This window comes from Leuciscus leuciscus, assembly GCF_965113295.1.
Source record: "Leuciscus leuciscus genome assembly, chromosome: 9".
Classification (NCBI taxonomy): Eukaryota; Metazoa; Chordata; class Actinopteri; order Cypriniformes; family Leuciscidae; genus Leuciscus; species Leuciscus leuciscus.
Window position 1 is genome coordinate 41,302,220 of NC_138733.1, and position 20,239 is coordinate 41,322,458.

The window sequence follows — 20,239 nt, forward strand, 5'->3', positions numbered from 1 at the left end:
CTTTCTTTCTTTCTTTCTTTCTTTCTTTTTTTTGCTTTCTTGCTTTCTAACTAATCTGTCTTTCTTTTTAACTAATCTTTCTTTTAATCTATCTTTCTAACTAATCTATCTTTTTCTTTCTAACTAATATTTTTTCTTTCTTTCTAACTAATTTATCAATCAAAATTTAAACTACTTTAAACTTCAAACTACTTTTAACTTTTTCAAACTCTCTGGTCCGGCTTTCTCAAGCCAACTTAAAGTTTGTCTCAAACTTTTTTTCTAGTTATTATTAATTATTACTCACCTGAGCTTTTTATGAACTCAAAGGCGCGAGCGCGAGAGAAAAAAAATTAAATAAAATAACTGAGCGCACGGGTGGCGCGTTAACAGGCTAGCTAGCGAATTACTAGCGTGTTGTGCTAGTAGTAATGGAAGCTAGCGATGTCAGGTTAATCTGAGATGTTGGGTAAGCTGTTTTTAGTAGTATAAACAACTAGAAATTGTAGTAAATGATGGTTCAAAACAAAGAAATACGAGGCTAAGACGGAGCTTACAGCACCGAAGCAAACAAACTCCCAGCAGGCAGCGAGGCAGACAGGAGCAATCGATCAGGCAATCCTTACTAACAAGATTGATAATATCAGGGAGAAAATTATAACTATGCAACCCTCTACTACAGTATCGCATCAGGCAGTGCATTGTAGTCTCCTTGAAGAAAAATTTGATTCATTCGTTGCTAAAGGAGAGGAAAAAATTTACTAAACTCGTTAAATCATCTAAATCGACAACATGTATGTTAGACCCTATACCAGGGGTCGGCAAGTAACTTTGGCCGCGGGCCAATATTTTTTTTAGCCAGTAGATGGCGGGCCAGCTACACGGAGTAGGCCTATGGATACAAATTAAATACTCTTATATAGGCCTATAATTGTGGAATATGATGTGTCCGTCACCGTCCGTGGATCATTCATTCAATCTTTTTTTATTTTTTTTTATTTTGATTAAAACCAAAAATAAAAAGATGAAAAACGACTTGTTTTTCCATTATTTATTTCCTGAACTGAAATGAAAAAGAAAAAAAAAACGAATAAGGACGGATTTTCTGATTTTCTGATTGTGCTCAGATCAAAAATAGAAAACATTTATTAGACAAATTTTAATTTTAATTTTTAATTTATGCATATATCAAGGAAATCATTTTAAACAGATCAAGTACTATTGTGGTAACAGATTACAGCCATTTTAATAAAGGTGTGAATAGCAATCATGCCTCATTCCGTACAGTCCGACTTTTGAACTTTATTCCTTTTTTTTTTATTATTATTTATTCGGGACACACACATACACACCTAAGGTTTAAGGAGGTCTGCGCGGGACTGTTTTTTTTCCCGTCCCGCTCCCACAAGGTTCTATTCAGCAACCGCTTAAAATATACTCGGTGTTACCCCCGCTTTATTTCCCGACCTGACGGGTCTACAAAATTTAGATCTCGTTTCCATAATCTCACATTCAAATGTCTCTAACGGAAAGAAGGAGATTAAGTAGCCTATAATAATTATAAATGCTATACAAAAATTGTGTTCGTGTCAATATAAATAGTAGGCTATTTTAACATTGTACTGTCAGCAGAGAAAAAAAATGCCACAGAAAAAAAGAAAGAAATATAAATAACAAATTAAATAGGACAAAGCCTATCACTCAAATTTCTAAGCAACATAAACGAAAATCATATTGCCCTACTGACGAAATGAAGTAGGCTATTTTCTACTTTTCTAAAAAAATAATGTTGTTGACTGACAATGGTTTCAGTACCAAACAGCTCCTCAGAGCAGGTGTACAGGTGGTCAGAATTAAGTGCGGATACGCTGTCAAAAGATGTCGGGAGTGCGAGTGGGCTATGTCAGTCAGACCGCCCGCTCCGTCCAAAGTACACCAGAGTTCTGACCGCTACCGTCTTTTGACCCGCGAACGGACACAAAGTGGTCAAGCGTATAACTAGACGCGGCAGGCGCGAATTTGACGCGCTATTCGCGTCCGGTGTGAACGCCAGTTATACTTTAAAATGTAATCCCGCGCCGCATGATTCCCTATGGGCGTTTCACACAGTATGCGGCGGTGAAATCGCCGCGCGACTACGGCTTTTCTCAAGTAGTGGAAGAGTTTTGTGCAGCATTTAGGACTACCAAAATAATCCGGCGGGCCAGAAAATATTGCTGGCGGGCCAGTTTTGGCCCGCGGGCCGCCAGTTGCCGTTCCCTGCCCTATACCGACTAAGCTACTGAAAGAGATGCTTCCAGAGGTCACAGATCCTCTTCTTAACCCTCTGGAGTCTGAGCGGTTTTCTGGGCCCTGGAGGTGTTCTGACATGCTCTGACATTAGTGCTTTTTTCAGTTATTTATAAACATGTTAATGGCAAAGGTGTACATTCACTCTATATAGCACAAACAGGGCTACCAAAATATGTGATCACCATGCATGTATATTTGTTAATTTTTAAGAGAAAAATGTTTATGCGTGGTTATTGAAAAAAATAAAAATGAAAGTTGCTGAAATATGACCACAAAACTCATAATAAATATGTGTCAATAAGACTTTTGACTAATGGATGTTGTTCCTTCGAGTTCTGGCTTCAAACTTATGTGAAAATAGTCTTGCTTTATCGTTCACATAAAACTATACATTGATTTAAATTGATGTAAAACAGGTTTTGCTTGGAAAGCCAATATGCGAGGGGGCGTGAACGAGGAGTGGTTTACACCTGAGAATACAATGTCCCACCCACTCTGCATAATGATGAGCCATTCACTCAGGTGTGACACTGACTGAGCCACAATGCAAGGACAAAAGATATATTTAGAAGAAGACTTATATTGACCATTTAACTCTCTCTTTTCCAGCACTTTAGACACAGTTGCTCCATTGGGCTTAAAGAAGATTAAAGAAATTAGTCCAACGCCGTGGTACAATGAGCACACTCGGCCCATAAGAGAGCAGCCAGAAAAATGGAGCGCAACTGGAAGAAAACAAAACTAGAGGTATTTCGGATTTCATGGAAAGAGAGCTCGATTACGTACAGACAGGGCCGGTTCTAGACATTAGGAGGCCCTAGGCAAAATTCATGTTGGAGGCCCCCCACCCCCAATAAAAAAACACTTGAAACAAATATGATTCCTAACCTTTTTATTTATACAACATTTAATTTTAAAAGCAGTATATTTTTACATACACAGTACATAAGTTTGGACACATTACTATTTTTAATATTTTTGAAAGAAGTCTCTTATGCTCATCAAGCCTGGATTTATTTGATAAAAAATACAGAAAAATAATATAGTGAAATATTATTAAAATTTTAAATAATGGTTTTCTATTTTACTATACTTTATATTTCTGTGATGCAAAGCTGAATTTAGTGTCACGTGATCCTTCAGAAAACTTTATAATATTCTGATTTATTATCAAATGTTAGAAATGGTGCTTAAAGGAGAAGTTCACTTTTAAAATGAAAATTCTGTCATCATATACTCACCCTCAAGTTGTTTCAAACCTGTATGAATTTCTTTCTTCTGCTGAACACAAAGGAAGATATTTAGAAGTGAACTTCTCCTTTAATATTTATTTTATAACCTGTGATACTTTTTTTTCAGGATTTTTGATTATTAAAAAGTTGTTTTAAAAAAGTCTTCACTATCACTTTTTATATATTTAACACATCCTTGTTGAATATTCCTGTTTTTTTCTGTATTTTTGATCAAATAAATGCAGGCTTGTAGAGCATAATAATAAACTTATTTCAAAAACATTAAAAATAGTAATGGGTCCAGACTTTTACCGGTACTGTATGTACATATTAATCAAACTTTATCTAAGGTAATCTCTTTTTTGTTTAATGAAGATGCTATTGTTGTTGTTGTTATTTTGCTGTTTTATTCAATTTATTCACAGTTCCAGAATCCCACTTCAGTAGATGAGCATAAGTACTTTTATATTGCATTGCTACCTTAAATATGCTATACACAAATCAAGTGGAAGAGAAAGACACGATCGCTACTGAGCAGAAAAAGAATATATAAACTGATATTATTGGCGTAATATCAGGGAATATTCTAATCATCAGCAGAATTTAGAAGATAGACCCATAGATATGAGATCCTTTATTTGAAACATTTAAAAATGTTGTAGTGTGTTGGCTTTTTAACTTAGAATACAGACGTCTTGTCTTTTAATTTTGTTAGCTTTTTTACTAGTCAGCTCCCGACGCGATGTTATTCATTGTACGCGCAAATTCAAAGCGTCGCGTCTGGGCACGTTAATGACGCTCGCGCTCTTTTAAACTCGTAATAAAGCGGTGAATGATTTTTCCAGAAATGACGCTGATCTACAGTACAAGTTTATATTTAGAATACATTGCAATCACTCCAAAATAGATGACGACAACTCACACACCTGCATTATGAGCTGTGCTTCTTTGTGTGCTTATTAGGCTTTTGCCTCGCCTGATGGATACGTTCGTTACACATACTTTCAGAAGCCGGCACCCGCTTTGTAACGGACAGATTAATTGGTTTAACTGCAGTAATGTAACAGTCTATGGTTAAAATAAACATCGTCACTATTTTTAGTTAATTAATAAATATTGAAATAAATTGTAGATAGGACATTGGAATTTTTTTTTTTTTTTTTTTTTTCTGTCTGGGCCCCATACCGCCAATCGGGCCCTAGGCACGTGCCTAGTTTGCCTTTGCGTTAATCCGGCTCTGCGTACAGAGAGGCTTTAAAAGCTGCTAGATCTGCTTGTTTCTCAACACTATTAGAAGAAAATAAACATAATCCTAGGTACCGTATTTTCTGGACTATAAGTCGCTCCGGAGTATAAGTTGCATCAGTCAAAAATGTATCATGAAGAGGAAAAAAACATATATAAGTCGCACTGGACTACAAGTCGCATTTATTTAGAAATTTATTTCACAAAATCCAAGACCAAGAACAGACATTTAATCTGGAAAGGCAAGTTATTTAACTACACAGTAGCACACAGAACAACAGGCTGAGTAGGTGTCTAGTATATTAACGCACCCCACATTAACAGTTATTCAGCTACACAATAGCATAAAGAACATATACCTGGGAGGCTGAATAGGCTAAATTAACATAAGCCAGCGAGTCCAACAAGCAAGTTAACAGTAAACAAGTTCACCAAGCTCCCGTGATCTCATTCCATAGACAGTATAGGAACTCAATTGAGACAAGTGAAGCCCATTTTTAGCGATTTTTTAGGACTTCCGTTCCTGACGCGCAGACTCAAACCGAGCTTAAAGTGTAACTTGCAGGTTAACCACCACAACCAATTAATGTGTAAATGAAAGTGCTCAATATGTATATATGTAAAAATGTCTGTCTTAAAATGCGTTAAAATAACATTTATTGGGGTTTCTTCAAAGGTAGCGTGTTTTTACAGCAACTGGGTGATGACGTCATAAAAGGAAGTTGCAACCATACTCTGCTAGACTCCTACTGTTTGTGACTTGATTATAGAGAACGACTGGGAGACTGAGGAGGTGGGAAACTAGTGTTGTCAAAGTACCGGTACTTCGGTACTGAAAATGTGACGGTACCAGCATTTCTGTAGTACCGGGTATATTCGGTCGCTTCCATGTTTATCTAAGCACGGGGCTCCAGACTAACTTTCATTACTATGAGCACTGTAGCCGATATATACCACGATATAGTGTCTGTGTATATTAAACTGCAGAAATACTATTTAAATATTAACCTTGCATGTTCTGTTTGTCTCTGTGTGAATGAATGGCGCAGACGCGCGCCATTTACCTCACACACACACACACACACACACACACACACACACACACACACACACACTGAAGCACGAGTGATGCTCGCGCTGTTTTCAGTCTAGCTGCTGCCAGTCACGATATGATGACATGATGAAACTCATCTCCAGAGCCACTCTGAGTCATTTTACCGTTTCATTTGAGAAAAACTATCGTCATATCATACACGCACAGAAACTCAAAGGTCTTCACGGCAACCCGTCAAAATAAAAGTTCGGTTTAATTTTGCGTGCATGCTGCCTGAACACGTTTGTTTTGCGAATAGCTTACTCTCATTTCTGGCAGGATCACGGTCCTCTTGAAGCCAGCACACACGATTAAGTTTACAATTGAGTTATTTCAATATAACTGCTAGCCTACTTGCCATTAGACTACAGTAACTCTAGGCTTGGAGTTCCTTTTATGACGTCACGCCCAGCCTAGTGGAAGGGAGCGGGAGTGCTTAAAACCACTAAAAAGTACCAACTTTTCATATTATATTCAGCATTTTGGTATGAAAAACATAAAAAACAGTGGTGGGGTTCTTATCTTTATGTTTATTGCATTTTCTTCGAGAAAATTTTTACCTGCAAGTTACACTTTAACTACGTAGATGTGACGTGAGCACATCTACGTCTTCTAGTGGCTGTGGCATGAGAAATCTGAATCATTCCCTTCCGAATCTTGCAGAGACGGAGAGCATGAGTAGGAGGTGTCCATGAGCTAGGAGCAGGAGAAACTTTTGCTAGGTATTCTGATTAATTATTTTGTCATTTTGCCTCCACGTCCCCCCGATTGCCCGTGAGCTTCTCCTCCTGTCCATACGGTAATCTCTCTACTGTGCGACAGAGAGTCGCGTGGTTATGACGCAATCGTTAGCCTACTTTTACAAAAACTGCTTCTACGGGGCCATAACATAAGCTACAAGGTAATGGAGCCTTTTATACATTGTCGTGTTTCTTTAGAAATAAATAACGGACAAATGGAGTCTTTAAATGCCTCAGATGTGAAGTTATTCGCTGTCAAAGTGACGCCAAAATGAATGGGAGTCAATGGGATGCTAACAGCAGGTAAAGTTCTGCTACAAGATGGTGGCACGCGGCCGGCTTCAACTTCCGGTCGACTTCCTTCCCGCTTGTCTCATTCCACATCACTGAATCCATTGAATTTTCTTCATCCTTGGTGTCGCTGCTGAACAACTCCGCCATAGAGTGCCCTCTCGCGGCTGTAGACGGTAATGTTTTCATCTCAGTCTGAATTAATTTGGATATATAAGTCGCAGGACCAGCCAAACTATGAAAAAAAGTGCGACTTATAGTCCATAAAATACGGTATTTATTTGAAACAGTGGCTAAACTAACGAAAAAGAAAGCTTCAAGCCCAGAAGTTTCCAAGCAACATAGCAGTAATGACTTTATGAACTTCTTCACTAATAAGATTGATAATATCAAGAAATTATAAAGAAAGAACTGCTGGAAAAAATTGAACACCTACTCGACCCCTTGCAGTTTGCTTATAGAGCCAATAGGGGGGTACAGGATGCGACTATAACTCTGCTTAACCTCATATACAAGCACTTGGAGGGAAATAAAAACCATGTTAGACTGCTTTTTGCGGATTTCTAATCTGCTTTTAACACTATCCAGCCCCACTTATTGGTGCAGAAGCTCATAAAAAACTTTGGGCTAAATGACAACTTGGTGGGCTGGATTCTGGACCTTCTTACAAACAGGACACAGAGAGTGAGAGTAAATGGGCATCTGTCTGAAATTTCAGTGATATCAACCGGCTCCCCTCAAGGCTGTGTTCTCTCTCCTCTTCTGTACATTATGTACACAAATGATTGTCGGAGTGAACTAATTAATAACTATATTTTAAAGTTTGCAGATGATACAGTCATAGTAGGTCTAATGGACAACAATGAAACAACTTACGGCCCGGTACTACCTTATTTTTTAACCTGGTGTAAAGAAGCTTTTTTAGACCTAAATATTACTAAGACAAAGGAAATGTGCATTGATTTTAGACGTCACCATCCTACTCTTGAAAAGACAATTATAGATGGTAAAGAGGTTGAAATCGTTGAGTCGTACAAGTACTTGGGAATCATTATTGATAACAAGTTGACCTTTGACCTGAATACGGACATGCTGAATAAGAAATGTCAGCAACGTCTCTTCTGTCTGAGAAAATTAGATAAGTTTCAAGTAGACAGATCCCTGATGTCATTGTTTTATAAATCTTTTGAGTCTGTTTTCACTTTTTCATGCATTTGCTGGTATGCTTCTCTTAGTTTAAAACAAAAGAACACATTAGTAAGGGTAAATAAAGTTAGCAGCAAAAGTATTGGGACTCAACAGGTAAAACTAAATGAACTGTACAATAGACATGTACTGAAAAAGGCGGAATCCATTATGTCTTGTAGTTCTCACCCCCTGCATGCGGAATTTAAGATGCTGCCTTCTGGTTCCCGCCTTAGTCAGCCATACGCCAAAACAAATAGATATAAATTCTCCTTTGTACCCTCTGCTATCTCTTTGATAAATTCTGGAAAAAGAGGTAACTTTTGCACTAAACTTTAAATTTACATGGTAGTGGTATTAATATCTATTTGACAGATTTGTATTTTTAATTTTTAATGATGATGTTTTGTTGTGATGTATTGTTTGTGTACTACTTTTGCTACTGCAGCAAACTAATTGCCCCTCGGGGACAAATAAAGTTGAAGTTGAATATCAGGGAGAAAATTATAACTATGCAACCATTATTGGAGAATTTCATCTGTCTCATACATGGGCCCAAATAAATGCTGTAATTTTAGTGAAAGCTAGGCCTAGGAGTATGGGAGGACAAAAATTATGGAAGACAGAGAGAACAGGTCAAAAGAGGACAAACTCTGAGAACGGGCCAAAAGTGTATGTGAGAATAAGAGCTGGGAAAAAGGTTGTGTGAGGACAGGATAAAAACTGGGTAGGCCTAAAAGGTTGTGCGAGGACAGGAGTGGAAAAGTACCCAAAAAAACATATATGAAATCATATTTAAAAAAGCGCATGCGCCAGTATGGCCACCAATAGAAATTAGACTTTAATGCAGGTGTTTCTAATCGTGGTGAAGTGACGAGGAGGAGCAAAGAGAAAAAGATAACTGTATGAAAGCTAATTGGACACCAAATGATGAGAAAAAAGGTATAAGACCTAAGTGTAAACCATTGTAAGATCAGATGTCTGGATGGCCAGCCGGTGTCTCACTTTGTTGTTTGAACAATAAAGTTCATTCTTCTGACCTGGAACCTCGACTCTGAGAAACTTCTTTGAGACCTGAACCAAAAAGAACTATGAATTTACCACAACACCATCTACTACAGTATCGCATCAGGCAGTGCATTGTAGTCTCCCTGAGGAAAAATTTGATTCATTCATTGAGAGGAAGAATTTTGCAAACTCGTTAAATCATCTAAATCGACAACATGTATGTTAGACCCTATACCGACTAAGCTACTGAAAGAGATGCTTCCAGAGGTCATAGATCCTCTTCTTAACCCCCTGAGGTCTACGGTATCGCCGGCGATACCAGCTCGCTTTTTTTTTATCAGTGTAAAAGAAACTCATAAATACTCTGTTGACTTTGGTTTTTCATAGGAGTTTCGTACATCAATCGATTCTGTTAAATGTGTATTATTTTTGTGTATACTCACAATAAAAACAAAGTGTTGAGCTTTTCGCCAAATAAAGAAAAATAAACACGAAGCGAGTTCTGCCTTCTCTCTGTCAGTGTAGTCCATTCTGAAACGCGTCCGAAAATGAATAATAACTCACCGAATACTTCTCACACAGACACGTGAGATATGTCTTTATGAAGCTTGAAATCTCTTCTTTTAAATGAAGTAATTTATATAAAAAACAAATGTTTTCAACTCATGTAATCCGTTTTTTCCTTCTGCCTCATTATCTCTATAATGAGTTGAGGCCGCCCCGCCCCCGGCGCTATTCAAATGGTAAATAGTTTAGGTGATCTAGTATGCATCGCATACGCCCCCCGATCAATGCCATAAAAACACATGCTGCGTTCCAAACCGCATACTTCCCTACTATTTAGTATGGGAAAAAGAGTAGGCGAGCGAAAAAGTATGTACGAATCCAAAAGAGTAGGCGAGAATTACCTGGGTGACGTACGAATTATCGCGAGATTCGGACTTAAGTGCGTTCCAATATGCCTACTTTCCTACTATATAGTAGGCGAAAACAGTACGTGAAGGAAGCAGTACGTTCGAAACATCAGTATTCATAAAAGAGTAGGCGAGAAGTTCCCGGATGGCTTACTGCTTCCGGCCAGATTTTTGAGTGCTCAACCGATGGATACTCTTCTATCCCAGGAGGCCACGCGAGAGGATACGTCTTAAAAAAGAAGATGAAGAAGAAGGATACGTCATACTCGAACATGACGCAAATGATGACGGACGAGAGTGTTTTCAAATGTGAGTATTACAAATCAAATGATCGCATGTGTTCAACTACTGTACAGTAAACTGTTGAATTGTTGAAGATGTAAAGACGCTATATAGTATGGTAAATTTGTGTTTTTGCTGTAAATCACATTTTATTATGTATAAGTTAGCTAACAGAGGAGCTCCAGTAAGGACACATGCGTCTCCAAAGTGGATTTGCATACATTTTAAACCGTATGCATCTTAAATACAATTACTAAATGTCTATTTAATATCTGGTAAGAAAATCTAATATAAGAATTGCATATTTCTACGTCTAATAGATATGAAATAGACATCTGAGTTATGTATATGTGTACTATTGTTTAAGAGAATTCACTGTTGTCAACACTGTTTTCATTAGACGAATGTTTAATAAATTGACATAAAGTAACTAAACACAAGTAATCTATTTTATTTGTCCATTAGTACTGTTGAAAAATTGTGGAACATTTATGATCAACATGTAAATGTAGTATTGAGCTTATAAATCACAGAGGTAACGTAAATCTTGTCTGGATGTTACAGGGACGGATGAGCATACACATCTGCTTATCCGGTGGAGAGTGGCTCATGAAGCCCTCTTCACCGGAAAGCGGAATGCTGCCATCAAAGGCTTTGAGTGAGTATACAGAAATAATAAAAAATCTATTTAATTGTTTATTTGTAGTATATTTCAACAGAGATATTACAGCACTTTTTTGATCCTTGATTTCTCTGCATTTGCTGCAGATCTTTTGTGGTGGAGCAGGACCTGCAAGGCAGGGTGACGGCAGCATTTGTAAAAAAAAAATGGGAAAACCTTAAACAAAAATACAAAGTAAGATCATTTTGTTACTTCTAATACAGAAATGAAATGATTAAATATTGTGATGTTAAAATGACTGCTTTTGTATCATGCTTGTGCATTTTTGCAGGATCTGAAATGTCCGCAGACAGGGGTGAGCACTGAGGATGGAGGGGCCACAGCAGCATCCTGGAAGTGGTACGCTGCCATGGATGAGGCAATTGGGGGCAGACCCTCCATCACTCCTCCTGCCCTCGTTGCCTCATGTGGGCCGGATGTTGCTGTGGCCTCTTCATCCTCAGTGAGGCCAGAGCCAGCAAGACCCAGAAAAAGGGTAAAAGACCTGGAGGACCTGATCCAGGAGATGGAGGAGAGAGAGGAGGAGAGAGAGAGGAAAGCAGCTGAGAGGGAGGAGAGACTGTGGAGAGAAATGGAGGAGAAGGAGGACAGAAGAGAACGAGAGAGACGAGAGAGAGACGAAAGACAAGAAAGAGAAGTAAGAGAAAGAGAAGAGAGATGGCACCGGGAGGCAAGCGAGAGAGAGGAAAGGAGAGATAAAGAAACAAAAGAAAGGGATGAAAAATTCCTTTCTGTGCTTGAAATTCTTGCCAAAAAATAAAATCAATGACAAAAAACATATTATGATCATTTACACATTTGGGTTAAAATGAAATAAATTATATATATATAAAACTTGACACACACAGTACTGTGCAACAACAACAAATGGTGGCCTAAGACTTTTGTACAATACTATGTATATAAAACAAACAATTTCTAGGCATTCACAGTAGCCTACATTATAGACTTCTAGAAATTTAGTGATACTTTAAGATTGTGATAAAATTCATAAATTAAATATTTATGAAGTGATGAATAATTAGTGAATGTGTGATGTAATGTAAAAAAAAAAAACTTCTAAATGCACACAGAGCTCATGCAGGGATTTTCAAGGCAGGTCATGGAGGGTTCAGTTCCAGCACACCTGTCTGTGATTTTCAAGTAGTCAGTTATTAATTGGTTTAAATTGATTCAGGTGTGTATAATTAGGGTTGGACAATAGCCCTCCATGACCTAAGCTGAACTTGAGACTGTTTACACAAACTACCTTAAGTTTTGCATTAACTAGGGTTAATGAACCCAAGCAAAAAAAGGGTTAATGAACCCAAGCAAATAATTCAGTCATTATTTACTCCCCTTCATGTTGTTTGATCCCTCTGTTGTTGTTGTTTTTTTTTTCTGAACACAAAAGGTGATTTTGGTCAGGTTTGTACTGTTGGTTTAATACAATACCACTCAATAGACGTTCAGAAGCTTCAAAAGCATCATCAAAATGACAGGAAGCTTCTGAAAGTTGGGCTCCATTGACTGATATTGTATGAAACCAGCAGAACAAACTTGACAAAAATCCCCTTTTGTATTTAAACAATAAAAAACAGAGGGATCTAACAGCATGAAAGCACATAAATAATGGCTGTATTTATATGTTGAGGTGAACTAACCCTTTCACCCACCAAATAGAAATTGTAGTAAATGTATGTATGCATTTTGTATTATATAGTAATACCTTGACGAAATAAGCACCCAGCTAACAATTTTACGTTCTGGGAACGTTAGTTTTTGGTTCCCAGAACGTTCCCGGAATGTTCCCAAGAACGTTCCCTATTGGTTAGCCAGGAAAGTTTTCTTTACGTTAATAGAACGTTCCCGAAAGGTTCTCGGAACGTTCCCGGAAGGTTCTCGGAACATTCCCGGATGGTTCTCCTAACGTCTACACATCCTGATATGCCTGTACACAAATTATAGGTCTACAAACAACATATTCTACATTGTTTATTGTTCAAACACTTAAAAATCCTATGAATATATTATTACAATAAATTGAATTTACAGAAACTATCATTAATAAGTAAATCAGTTTGTATTAAATAAATAAATCAGCACACAATCCATGTTTTTGTTGATTCATTGTTTAATTATCAACCTAAAATAAGTCATCAAAAACAGCGTTAGCAAAATGTATTCAGGAACAGTAATTTACATTCAATATTTCAAACATGAAAATATTTCAATAAATACAACTGCACAAACATTTTAATTAAAACTATCTTTTTGCAAACTGTAGCCTATAACTTAGAACAAAATTGAAAAAGTCTTCATTTATATACAATATACATGAATGTGCCAATCTTCACTCCGCTCAAAACATTTAAACTCCTAAAACCATCTGCAAATTTAACAAGAAAATAAAAAGACAACGCGTTACATGTACACACAATCCCATGCCAAAATTCAAGCCCTGTAATGGCATTAAAATTAATCCGGAGCAAATGAAAAGAGTGAGGTGGGATTGTGTGTCACAAGCTGTAGGAGATATGAGAGCACGAGCACTGCTGGTATCGTGTATTTATTCAGATATTTCAGCATCAATGTGTATAGAAAAATTTATATATTTGAAAACACTACATTGCATTTATTTATATTGCACTATTTATTATTTCAGACTACAAATCAAAAAAGGAATGTTTTATATAGGGGTAAGGATATCCATTAAGCCTATGTACCCTTTAAGCCCACTTTCAACTCTGAAGTCAAATAAAAACCAGAGAAAATAATATTCAAGTCTAGTGAACTCTGACCTGCGAATTCGCTCTACATATAACGTATAAGTCTCACCTCCAATGAAGAATTTGAAAACCTGTAACTGTGTTGTTTATGAGAGAGAAAGAGAAAAAAAGTTTGAAACTACTATCAAATTTTTTTTTTTATCTGTGACTTTACACCTACAAATTCCACTGTCACAGGTGCTCAGTTTTGCTATAATAATGCCCTCACAGAACATGGTAATAATCAGTCATCCATGCAAAAGCAAAGGTCGGTGTAGTTTACAGGAACATCTGTCCAGGCCAACATCTGATGCCTTGATGCCTTCCGCTGGAATCCCAGAAAACCTGAAAAAAAAAAGATATATATTACAGTTCAAAATCTATCATACATACATCTCATCTGGTATCACAAATTATCATTCCAAGTTCACTTTAAGATATGCTCAATATTAGGGCTGCACAATATTGAAAAATTTAGAGTTTATTTAGAGATATCAGCCGTATGGTTTAGTGCATGCGCTAACGGCTCCAGGTTTGTATCTCATAAATTACCCCACTAATAATGCCCAGAATGGTACCAAACTTCTACAGTAGTACAAAGAGGTTCTGTACTCATTAAACCAGGCATTGGAAAGTTTGTAAGTCAAATCAGGAGTTTATTTAAATAACATTTGCCTGATGGCTCATGCTACTGCTGACGCAAATGTTGATGTCACTTTATGAGTACAGAACCCATTTGTACTTCTGTACTACTCATTTTCCCCGACATAGAGCAGATCGGCACACAACAAAAACTGCTGTTCGGATGTCCCCTTTTCTGATATTTTAGCATTCGTGACATTTTAATTAAAACAGAAATAAGAATTTTAGTGTAATAAGCGAAAAATTAACAGTACACCGAGATCACCTACCGCTGCAGATGTGTACAGAAGTGAAAAGCGGAAATGCTTAGACCTCTTTCCGGTTCGACCGCTGGGCGCTCCGCATAACCCCTATTGGGGGGATTTTGTAGAGGAGTGAACCTGCATAGAAAATTACAATAGATAACAAGCATAGATAAATACAATAGAAGAAAAATACAGTTGAAATAAGCAGTGCATTATGTTTTTCAGTTAAATCTGAAAACATCAGGTACAGAAATTGAATTATCAAAATGTAAAATAAGTCTTCACTGTAAAAATAAAATAACTATAAATTAATTAAATGTATCTTTGCTAAAGCTACAAGTCATTTTCTCTTTTGATGTTTGATCACCATTGGCGACACAAACAGCTGCGGATACGTTAGGCTACTGTCCCTTTAAGACGAATGCGCAGACCTAATATAAATGACACGCATCTGTTTTCTTTCTGTTTAAAACACACAAGACTGTTTACGAGGAAACTCGCCAAGATGGGCATTTTGACAAGATGGGCTAAACTCACCTTCTTCATCTACTGACTATGGATGGCATCAAGGTCTTGTCCTGAAGAATCACAGGGCCAAACAATAGGGATTATATCTCATCTGGTAACAAGAGCAAAGCCATAACTTTAAGAACTCTAATGATATATTTACCCCCTGATATTGCATTGGGGATATCAATTCAAACATTTTTAAAGGCTAAGAGTATGAGCCACAGCTGCCCAAGATATCTGTGAAAAATAACTGCCTAAAGTTGTCGACCCCCTGAACCACATTCAGCATTTAAAAGTACAAAGAATTTCAGTATTGATCAATAAAAAAAAACATACAAATACATAAATACCTTTGAGTTGGACAGTATGGTGTCAGTCTCATTGGCCAACATAATTCAAAACAGACCTAAAGAAATAAAATAAAATATACTAATGATCAGGATATCATGTTATCATAATAGTTAAATGAATTATTATTATAACTATGACCATTATAATATTGTATTAGTCGCCTATTATTTAGCTGATTATTTAGCTTACAGGCTTCTCAAGGACAATCTCACTGAAAAAACCTGGGGTTAATGATTTTAAAATGTGAGACTTATTTCAAAAGCATAAATCTTACAGACCCCAAACCTTTGAACAGTAGTGCACTGTATGTTTGAGGTGGTTTTGCTTACTAGTCATATGGTTCATAGCCGTGGAGATTGTCTTGGACAGGGGGTGCAGCAGGCCATCACAGCATGATGATCTAGGAACATAACAAGCTATTTGTCACAGAGCCAACAATATTACATGGGATTGGTTTAATAAAAGGAACCAAGCTAGAACAGAGGTGAAATGCAGAAAAGATAAATATATAAAAAGCTTAAAGATAATATATTGTGAAATAAATGCATATGGAATTATTATCATGATTAAACAATAACTCACCCCTTGTTGTAGAGGATTTTTTTTCTCTCTCGCTATTCTGAAATCACATTTTTGCAATATTGGTAAGTGACGTCACTGATTAAGTTAACAATACAGTGCATTCTTTTAGGTTAAATAAATTAGCTTACTTCCAATCACCCATTGACAAATTACCAGCAAAACTATAAAAAGAACTGTTATCTACACTAAATATGTGTTTAAAAACCCAAACTTTCATAAATAAGACCTTAACTTAACGTAACTTAGGCCTAACGTTCTCTTCTGAAACCGGTTAGCTTAGATGCTAACGGACTTTTTCAAAGACACAAAACCATTTCTTTAAAGTAAATATTCAACAGAAGCGTGTCAATTACACGTAAGAAATGTGTCAGGGACGTTTGTGTGTATTATTTGTGAGATTTTGTTGACTAAACTTACCTGAAAGCAGTGAAACCAACAGCGACAGACGGGAGTTTTGTTGTTTGTCAGTTGTTGATGACGTTTCTGGTTTCCATCTGCTGAGGAGCGCACGCAGTGTTGCCAGATTAGAAATGTCGAAGTATCGTACCAAAACCTCAAAATTATCGTTTTTTGAGAAAAATTATCGTACACGAACCAAACACATAAAATATAGCTATTTTCCAACAATTGTATTTTCCAAATAATTTTACAGCCAATTTAAACAAGCTGTGTAATACGCTCACACTAACTGGAGGAAGTCTGGCTACTTAACTTTTTTTTGCCAAAGTGCAAAAGATATGCCGACAGTCCACATTTTGAACTAGACCATAATTAAACTATGATACAGAGAGAAAAAAGTGCACAATTAACACTAGAAAGATTCAAATTCGATCTCTAAGTTGCTGTCATCATCGGATTGTGCTGTGTTGGCAGGTGTTGTTGGTAGGGGAATCCTTTTACGGTACAGATTGGATGCCATCATGGAACTGATCTAAACTGAACTGTCTTCTTCGGCAAAACTGTAGTGTAGTGTTGACGTGCGGTCGACACCATGTGGTATGTGTGTGTGTGTGTGTGTGTGTGTGTATGTATATACGTGTGCTTGCGTGCAGGCAGGCGAGCCTGCGAAATGATTCGGGGTCAGAGAGAGAAGCGGTAGGATGTGTGTTTGGACGAAAGACTGAAAACTCTGAAATTATCGTACATTATGGGATTTTTTTCATTATTGATCGTACATCGTACAGAGGTCAAAATTATCGTACAAATACGATAATTATCGTACATCTGGCAACACTGAGCGCACGTGCGCGCTCCAGTGTTTGATTCCGCGCATGCGCACTAAAACACTTCAAAGTCACGCAGCATTTAAATAAACATATAGAATTAAAATGTATAACATAAATTAAAATATCATTAATAAAAAGTTATTGCGAATAGATCTGAACGTTGTTGGTTATCTTATAACCTTAGGGGACCGTACTGACGACGTTGTCATTTGGTAATCTGCCTGTTAAGTGATATTAAAATAATAGACCTTTTACGCACTTCCGCATTTTTCGAACGGAAATACGTCAATGAAGTGTATTAGAACTTCCTGTTATCATAGCGGCAGATACGAAAAATGTCAGAGTCGAAGAGTCGCAGCTGCGTACATAATGCAAATATGATTACATTTCATGTATGTTCAATGTTATTTTATTATATACGGTAGGTATCAAAAAAGAGGACATGTCTGGGAAAAAGAGGACGTCTGGTCACCCTACTTTCAGTAAAATAATAGCAAGTGAAGAAAGTGCCGCAACCGCAGCAAGAAGAGTGAACATGCAAGAACGGGCAACTTTTTGAACTTTTGCCAACCGGCACTCTGTCTATAGTCAAACCTCCAGTTTGTGAGGCTCCTCGCTCTTTCTCATTGACCTGAAGCATCTACCTCTCACTACTACCTGACCCTGGAGTATATTTGATACTATAACCACATGCAACAAGAAAACATTACATGTTAACTCACATAGAAATACACAACTTTACCAAACTACTGGTTGTTATGTTAATCTCATGCCATCTCACTTAAACATACACATGACATATTCACTGCGATGTGTTATTCCTTATTATATTACAAATTCACAACACCTAAGATTTACAGTTAACGTAAACAGAGTTATAACCGGTGATACGGCTTTGGCTAAAGCTAGCTAAAGCTTACCTTGGTAATTGTGGATAAACTCTTCGTGGAAGAATTTATATCCCTTGTCCAGTTTGTTCCCTTTAGTGGACGAATGCATCTCCACACTCTTCACCACATCGGCGCTGGTGAACTTCGGAAGACAACTCAGGCTCGTCGAAAACACTCTAGCTGCCATTTCTCCGCCAAAAAAACTCATACCGGAACTGGGTTTACGCTTCGTTGACGTATTTCCGGTTTTTGCGTAAATGGTCTATAACCTGCAGAGAACGTTCCCAGAACGTTCTCTTTAGGTTATACAAATAAAACCTAAAAATAATTAACTAAAAAAGACTGCCTACCAATGAGCAAAGTTATTGATTACTTAGGCATTATCTACTGCCTGATAATGGTCATTTAATTAAGCATTTGATAAATGGTGTTAAAGCACAAAACATTGCAAACCATTCAATTGGTTTAAGAAAAATAGAACCTAAAAATAACTTACAGGGAATGTTCTCTTTAGGTTATAAATTAAACCTAAAAATAACCTACAGGGAACGTTCTGGGAACGTTCCCTTAAAGTTATAAAACTTGGTTGGACGTCACCACGACAGACCGGTACATCGACCGCATTACTGCAGAAGCTGCATCGATCCGTCTGTCAATCTCCCGTTCCATCCTTCCCTCACTCGCGAACAAGACCCAAGATACTTAAACTCCTCCACTTGAGGCAGGAACTGAACCAACCTGAAGTGGGTAAACCACCCTTTTCCGACTGAGGACCATGGTCTCGGATTTGGAGGTTATAAAAAGTTATAAAAATAGAACTTAAAAATAACCTGCAGGGAACGTTCCCAGAACGTTCTCTTTAGGTTATAAAATTAAACCTAAAAAATAACCTACAGGGAACGTTCTGAGAACGTTCTCTTAAAGTTATAAAAATAGATCCTAAAAATAACCTACAGGGAATGTTCCCAGAACGTTCTCTTTAGGTTATAAATTTAAACCTAAAAATAACCTACAGGGAACGTTCTGGGAACGTTCCCTTAATGTTATAAACATAGATCCTAAAAATAACCTACAGGGAACGTTCCCAGAACGTTCTTGTTTGGTTCCCAAAAAAATAACCAAATGGGAACCAAACGGGAACGTTAGGGGAACGTTCTGTGTTTGCTGGGCAGCTTTGAGCGTTTATGCCTGAGACCGTTTAAAAAAAAAGCTTTACAAAAATCAATCACATTTATGCATTTGCCAGATGTTTTTATCCAAAGTGACTAAATGCATTTATTACAGGGACAATAACCCTGGGCCAGCCTGGAGTAAAGAGCCTTGCTGATCGACCAGCAATCGTCTGCTAACCAGTTCAGTGGTTTAGCCCACTACACCACAAAGGTAGTAAAGCTCTAACAAATATTTGCATGTAATTGTAAACCTATAAAATTACATTTGGCAAGAAACAGAATGCTGACAGCATGAATTGTAAAACATTTTAATCTTATTAAATGTTTTAAAGGTAGTCGTGCTCATGGAGAGCAGGCACAGGGATGTTTGGAGCAGACACAGCAGCAGCCAGATTCTCCCGCACATGTTCTCCCACTCTTGCTTCAAGGTTGTGGGGATCAGGGAGGCCGTCATCAAGGTCTTCCTCATCCTCTGGCTCAACGATGTCCCCATTGACTAGAGCGAGATTGTGAAGCACAGCGCAGCACGCAACAACCTCAGGCACGAAGGCAGGGCTCACCTCCAAGGCCTTGAAGAAAATGCAGCGCCAGCGTGTCTTCAGCATCCCAAAAGCTCTCTCCACGATGTTGCGGGCACGGGAGTGCTTGCTGTTGAAACGAGCCTGCACAGGGTTCTGTACTGGCTCTCTGTATGGGGTGATGAGGCAGATGGGGGCACTCAGGCAAGGATAGCCTCCATCCCCGAGGATGCACTTGCCTGCAGGAGGATAAAGGCTGCCAGCATACACAGGGCTGTTCCTCAGCACCCTGGCATCGTGCACAGACCCAGGATATCCCACAAAGACATCAAGGAATTTCCCCCGGTGATCAGTGATGGCCTGGAGTTGGATGGAGTGAAACAGCTTCCTGTTGAAGTAACAGTGGGAGTTAT

The 20,239-nt window shown here is 37.8% G+C and overlaps 1 protein-coding gene and 1 long non-coding RNA gene across 4 annotated transcripts; one reads left to right on the forward strand and one right to left on the reverse strand.

Moving 5' to 3' along the window:
- Positions 1–9,882: 9,882 nt before the first annotated feature.
- LOC309505573 (uncharacterized protein) lies at positions 9,883–19,772 on the forward strand. 3 transcript variants are annotated; one of them, XM_082178990.1, is made up of 6 exons: positions 9,927–10,288; positions 10,826–10,919; positions 11,030–11,117; positions 11,215–11,580; positions 19,421–19,519; positions 19,641–19,772. In XM_082178990.1, the coding sequence occupies exons 1-5, from the start codon at positions 10,222–10,224 to the stop codon at positions 19,427–19,429; spliced, it is 624 nt and encodes a 207-aa protein (XP_082035116.1). In that variant the 5' UTR covers positions 9,927–10,221; the 3' UTR covers positions 19,430–19,519; positions 19,641–19,772. The 3 variants fall into 3 exon arrangements, with proteins under 3 accessions (XP_082035115.1, XP_082035116.1, XP_082035117.1); XM_082178991.1 differs by having other exon boundaries at positions 19,645–19,698; XM_082178989.1 differs by lacking the exons at positions 19,421–19,519; positions 19,641–19,772 and having other exon boundaries at positions 9,883–10,288; positions 11,215–11,740.
- LOC309505579 lies at positions 13,146–16,518 on the reverse strand. The gene is made up of 7 exons (XR_014208488.1): positions 16,438–16,518; positions 16,021–16,057; positions 15,768–15,838; positions 15,438–15,493; positions 15,115–15,196; positions 14,602–14,712; positions 13,146–14,035 (listed from the first exon to the last, which is right to left on the reverse strand). It is a non-coding gene; the product is annotated as an uncharacterized lncRNA (long non-coding RNA).
- Positions 19,773–20,239: the final 467 nt, after the last annotated feature.